At 58.1% G+C, this 6,327-nt stretch overlaps 1 protein-coding gene across 1 annotated transcript in view; it reads left to right on the forward strand.

The window, feature by feature from the left end:
* The window catches only part of CD276 (CD276 molecule), a 7,687-nt gene that overhangs the window by 564 nt on the left and 796 nt on the right, over positions 1-6,327 (forward strand). The window contains exons 2-6 of the mRNA XM_009895581.1: positions 865-1,215; positions 1,605-1,901; positions 3,099-3,239; positions 4,904-4,945; positions 5,342-5,377. Of these exons, the coding sequence (XP_009893883.1) occupies positions 865-1,215; positions 1,605-1,901; positions 3,099-3,239; positions 4,904-4,945; positions 5,342-5,377 (867 nt within the window). The remainder of the gene's footprint in view (positions 1-864; positions 1,216-1,604; positions 1,902-3,098; positions 3,240-4,903; positions 4,946-5,341; positions 5,378-6,327) is intronic.

Consider the following 6,327-nt stretch of genomic DNA (forward strand, 5'->3'; position numbering starts at 1 on the left):
CTGGCCGGTCTCCTCCAGCCTGGCTCCTTCCCTCAGCTCCTCATCCTCCCTGCTCAGGCTCTTGCTTCAAATTTAAGGTCTCATCGCTGCCCTCGTCCCCGGGCAGGGATCTGCTGCGGGTCACGGCTTTGCTGCGTTCTGCAGCGGTGTTGAGGTCGGAATATAACGCAAATCCGTGGTCCAAGATGAGACTTTTCCCCTTTTCCTCCCCGTTTTGGGGTTGGGAAGAATCAGGGAATGAAGCGCTTACGGTGCCCGGGGTCTGTTTTGGGGGATGGCGCTGTTCGCTGCCAACGGGCACCCCGGGACCAGCGCCGAGCGGTGGCGGGTCCGGTGGCCCCGGCACGCTTGGCGTCGCTCCCTGATGCGGTGGCAGGGTTGGTGTCGTGCTGTGGCTTGGGGACGTGGTCGGCGTCTCACCATGGACGCCAGGGCAGGGTTGGCATCGCGCCGTGGCACGCCGGTTGGCATCACGCTTGGAGCACTGGTGCCATCTAGTGCTTGTCAGCCTGGCCACCGCGCTGCCCCGGAGCTGGTTTGTCCTGGGAACACGGGACTGTGTCCCCGCTGCTGTCACCCACTCCTCGTGGGGAGAAACTGGGCTGCGTGTCCCCAGAGGGGTGTAGGTTTGGGTGCACGTAGCCACAGCTAAAGGCGGTGATGCCCCAGGTTTGGTGCTGGATGTGGGGCTGTCTTCTTGCTGGCTTGGCCGGGGGACAGCGATGGGGACAGTCCTGAGATGCCACCTGGTCCCTCCCATGGACATCCCTTGATTTGCTTAGATGTTACCCGGATAGAGAATTAAGGAGATGCTTCTGCAGGGTCTCACCACCGTGTGCTTTTGTCCTCGCCACCCTCCCGCAGGTGCCATGGAGATCCAGGTTCCAGATGAGCCCGTGGTGGCTCTTTTTGGCAGAGACGCCACCCTGCACTGCTCCTTCTCCCCGGAGGCCAACTTCAGCCTCGACGACCTGAGCCTCATCTGGCAACTGACGGACACCAAGCGCTTGGTCCACAGATTCTCCGGTGGCCAGGACCAGCTGGCGGACCAGGTTGGGAGCTACGCCAACCGTACGGCCCTCTTCTACGACCAGCTGGCCCAGGGCAATGTCTCGCTGCTCCTCCGACGTGTGGAGATCTCGGATGAGGGCAGCTTCACGTGCTTCGTCCGGGTCCGGGACTACAGCAGGGCAGCTGTGACGTTGCAGGTGGCAGGTGAGAGATGGGGAGTTGGGGTGTCCCTACATGTTGCCCCAAAGAGAAGGGTTCTCTGTCGTGCTTTGCTCTTCTGTGGAGCCTCTTTCCACCCTTGCCATGGTCTCCCCATGAGGTCAGGTCTCTGTTAGAGACCAACCAGCTGCATCTCCCCAAAATATTGCTGGTGGGGGTTGCGGTCCCTTCTTTGCCATGGTGGAGAGGCTCTCAGTTGAGAGGCCACCTGGAAGCATGGCCATATATGAACCAAAGCTTGGGAGGCGTCAGCTGGTTGGTCTTATCAGCTGGAAGAGTTTGTCCTGGGGCTTGCCCAACCTCATTGGGTTGTTTCGGATCCTGATCCTTTGGTCTTCTCCGTCGCCTCACGCCAACTGTCCTCTCCCTTGCAGCTCCGTACTCCAAGCCCAATATGAACCTGGAGCCCAACAAGGACTTGAAGCCAGGAGATCTGGCGGCCGTCAGTTGCCACGCTTCCCGTGGCTACCCCGAGGCCAGCGTCCTCTGGCAGGACAGCCGGGGCAGCAACATCACGGAAAACGTTACCACGTCCCAGGTGGCCAACGAGGAAGGTCTCTTTGACGTGCACAGTGTCCTCCAGGTGCTGGTGGAGCCCAGCATCACCTACTCCTGCCTGGTGCGGAACCCGGTGCTGCAGCAGGAGACCCACGCCTCTGTCACTATCACAGGTGAGCCATCAAGGGCCAAAATTGGGGGAAGGAAGGGGATGGGCTCTGTCTGAAGAAGGTCACCGTGGTGGCACTGGGATCCCTACTGTGGCTCAGAGCCACCCTGGGGGTTGCTACCCCATATCCTTGCTCTACCTCGCTCCCCAAGGACCTACAAGGGTGACTTGAGGCTGTGTTGTCCTCCCCGTCACCCCACGCCAGTGTCCCAGCTAGAACCGGCGTCTCTAGTTCTTAGTCTCTCGCTTTGCTAGTTGCCTCGTCCCAGTCTAAACCACCCCAGAAAGCCAGCACGGGGCACGCTAGTTGTCTTCTCCTTAGCGCGTGGCCGTGGGATGCTCTCAATTTGGGGTTCTCCATCCCAGCTGCGACAATCCTACTTCCGAAATACAGGTTGGAGGAGTTCACGGAGCACGTTAAGCTTCTCTCCAAGCTCTTCCCGCTGCCTTCCCAGAGCTCTTTATAACCTTGTGTGCTCCCCGGTAGCATTAATTAGCGTTTAATTACCCTTGGTATGGCACTTAATGAGTTGGGAGGGTGGGTCCTCAGTGGAGCATAACCTTTTTGGTTGGATGCACCGAAAACTCGTGGGGGTGCTGCTGGTTGGGAGCAGAGGGGTGACTTTCGCGTGGGCTCCCGAGTGCGCGAGCAAGTGGTCAGCCTTGGGGTGATGTCAGATCAAGGTTCGGGATAAGACTTTATTTGAAGAAAGAGCAATATTACAGGGGGGAAAAAAATCAGATTTCCAGTGCTGCAGGAGATACCCCCCAAACCCCAGTGGTCCCTGCCAGGTTATCCCGGCCCCTGGGGAAGATGTCCCCATCCTTCCCAGCCCCATGGCGTGAGATGAGAGGGAGAAAGGGAGTGGGTGCAGCATCATCTACTGCTTCTCTTGAGCTTCTTAGCAAGTGAAGGGTCCCCCTGCCATTTGAACTCATTAGGGCAATTATTTAAAAACTAATGAAGTATTTTAAGGAGGGACTCAACTTGCCACTTCCCCGGCCAGATCCAGACCTGCTGGGGGAGGCCATAATTAGAGACACCGATGGTTTTCTTTCCAAAGCCCCACCTTGTGCCACCGACTCCTTCCGTGGGGATGTGCCCTTGGCCACCGTGGGGTCCCGAATGCCAGGCACGCGTCCCCCTGCTCGGGCTGCGCCGCTCACCGTGGTGGTATTTCTCTTCCCCTCCCCGTGCAAGGCCAACACCTCGCCTTCCCTGCCGTGGCTCTCTGGGTGACGGTGGGACTGGCCGTCTGCGTCGTGGGGCTACTTGCCGTCCTGGCGTACGTGTGCCAGAAGAAAATCCGCCAGAGCTTCGAGGAAGAGGAGGAAAACGCAGGCAACGTGGCGGGTAACCCCCTGGAAAGGGATGGGGGTTTGCAGGGAGCGATGGGTGGGTGGAAGGCGATGGATGGGGAAGAACCAAAGCAAATTTTAACCGGCGCAGATTTGCCTTGGTGGTGGCATCTTTTAAAGGATGAAGGGATGCTCGGAGCTGCTGGGGTTGGTGGGCACCAGCAGATCCGTGCTGGAGAGCCCGTGGCGAGCTGCGTGCATCGCTCCAGGCAGCTCTTTCAAACATACGTCTGGTTTTCCTCCCACCCAGTGGATCTCCCCCTTTCACCTTCCTGCTCTGAGCATCCCCTGCCGGTCTGGTACCCACACCTGGACACGTGTGGAGCATCTCCTCCGATAAAGCGCCTCTTGCACTTGCCGCTGTGGAAATGCCGAGCGCTTTGCCACATGGAAATAGCATGAGAGAGGTGCTCCATGCTCTTGTTTTCTGCATCTTCTGTTTGCTTTTTCTTTTTGGTTTTTTTTTTTTTTATTACGGAGAGATGTTGGCACAAGAAGGGGGGCTTTGTTGCTTTAAAAAAGCCACCGTGCTCGGAAAATGGCTGCAGAAGCAGTTCTGCTGGCGTTCCCTCTTTGTTTTTTCTCCCCGAATCCCGAGGCGCTGGCTCTGCCGAAGCCTTTCCCCTGCCAGCGTCGTACCGCGGGGCTGGGACCCGCAGCCTTCCTCCCCGGGGGCTCCCGCTCCTCTCCTCCTCCTCGCTCTGCTGGGGGAGGAAGATTGCCACCGTGATGCCTGGCTGTCGGGTGTCCCCAGCGGTGGGGGCCGAGACGGTTTTTCCCCCTCAGATCGCAGAGAACCATCTGCAGGAGACATATATAAAATATATATATAGGTTTGGGGTTTTTTAAACCTCTGTTAGAGAGTATTTTCTCCTCGGCCGAGGGATTTGCAGCGCGGTGATGCTCAGCCGTGGCCCCGGGCCAGCTGACCTCAGTCCTTTAGCATCAAGACGCCGCTCCCAGCCCGCGATATTTTTGCCCCGACGGCTGCATGCCCTTCGCAGTGACCTTTTGCTGTGCCTCTTGCTGAAGGCAGAAACCGGGCAGGGACGCTGCCCGTGAACCTGGTGGCCGTGGGAGGTGGGAGCAGCGATTTTTGCTGGTTTTTCTGGCCGGGAAACAGCATCGTGGCATGTCATACCCATGGGATGCAAAGCTCCGGGGCTCCTGGACGGCGTGACAACCTGGGTGCTGCGGGATGGAGAAGGGGATGCTCATCCCTCGGTGCCGATGGGGTTTCCCAGAGGTGAGGGGGGGGAGGATCCGTGGTCTCCCCGCTAAGCCCCTCGCCGAGCGCCGCTCCAGATGGCCGCTGTGCTATAAATAGGGAGGTGAGCGGCTGCGCTGCTTCGCCCGGGAGCTGTGGCTTTTTCTCTTTTGCTTGTTTAGGGGATGTGCCATCCCGGCCCAGCCTTGCGCTGGGGGAGATCCCCCCCCGCCACGGGGTGCTGGGTGCAGGTGGGTACCAGTCGCCTCCTCCCCGAGCATCCCCCCGTGGCTTGGCAGCTGCTGGTCCCGGGGATACGCGGTGACGGTGGGTGGCTCGGAGCAGCCGGGGACGGTGGCCATCCGCAGGACAGCCCGGGAAAGTGGGGTTCGGGGTGGGTGCTAGGGATGCTTCACACGCTCCAGCTTGCTCTTTCGCAGGGGCGGAGGAGCAGGACGAGGAGGGGGAAGAACCCAAGACAGGTGGGTGCGCGATGCTCGTGTCCTCTATACCTTTGTGCCTTATAGCGCGCGCTCGTGCTACTGTCCCCTACGCGAGGAAACATCCTGACGTGCTTTGCGCCCTCCATCGATGCTCAGCGCCCCCGTGCTGTTCCCCGCTCTTCGACGCGCCCCTCATTCTGGCAGCTCCTTGATAAGCCACGCTATCTTTTAATTAAAAAAAAAAAAAAAAGAGCACTTAACGGCGCTGTGCTGTCATCAAACGGGTTAATTATATGCCCGGTGATTGCCTTTATCTGCTGGTGCACCCGCTTGGGATGCCACCTTCCTTCGCTGCTGGGGAGATTTAGGGACGGGGGGGTTGGTTGGAGATGGAAATTGGGGGGTCTGACCACCCACTGGTTTGCTTTTTTGCAGCTCTGCAGCTGCTGAAGAGCGCGGAGGGCGAAGACGGTGAGTGGCTTTGCACAGGACCGCAGGCTGCCTTGAGGGGAAGGTTTCTTCTAAGCACGCTGGAGATGATGCTCAGGTCTAAGCGGAAAGCATCTATCGCATCTCCATCACTGGGTCTTGGGGTCTTTAATTTGTTTTATTTCCCATTTCCCCCGTTTTTCCCCCCCTTGGTTTTCTTCCCCCCTTGGTTTTCTTCCCCCCTTGGTTTTCTTCCCCCCTTGGTTTTCTTCCCCCCTTGGTTTTCTTCCCCCCTTGGTTTTCTTCCCCCCTCTTCCCCCCTTGTTTTTCTTCCCCCCTTTCTTTTCTTCCCCCCTTGGTTTTCTTCCCCCCTTGGTTTTCTTCCCCCCTTGGTTTTTTTCCCCCCGTTTTCCTCCATTTTTTTTCTCCCTTTTTTTCCTGTTTCCCTCCCCCCATTTTTTCATTGTTTTTTTCTTTATTTTTCATTTTTTCCCTTCCAGTTTTCAATCGAATTTCCCCAGATCAATCCTTTCCCAGCACTTTCCTGCTCCGCCTCGGGTGGCGCTTGCTCCGGCAACCGCTCGTATCTTGCCAGCAGCGATGGAGCAGCGCAACCCGCAGCGTCTCTTCTCTTCTCGGTGCCGAGAAAAGCCTTGTGCCACCAACCTGGCTCTTTGTGAGGAATTTGGGTCTTTTTTTTTTTTTTTTTTGAGTTGCCAAGGGTTTGCTAAGAGGAGAGGAATTGCTGGCGTCGGTCCTCACCTTGCGGAGAGGGAGGTGTGACCTTCATCCCTCCCTGCGCACAATTCCCCGGCAGCAGCTTGGTGCTGAATTTCTGGTGGAAATTCATGAAAATTGGAGTCCCGCGGCTCCTGTTTCGCCCTTTCGGTACCTTCTCCCAAACCTCCCGGCTCGAGGCTGCCAACATCCCGTCACCCATCCCAGCCCGGTGATGGGCTCCAGCGCTTTCCATGCCGGGTCAGCCCCGCCCT

The sequence above is a fragment of the Charadrius vociferus genome, unplaced genomic scaffold (assembly GCF_000708025.1).
Source record: "Charadrius vociferus isolate BGI_N301 unplaced genomic scaffold, ASM70802v2 scaffold132, whole genome shotgun sequence".
Taxonomy (NCBI): domain Eukaryota; kingdom Metazoa; phylum Chordata; class Aves; order Charadriiformes; family Charadriidae; genus Charadrius; species Charadrius vociferus.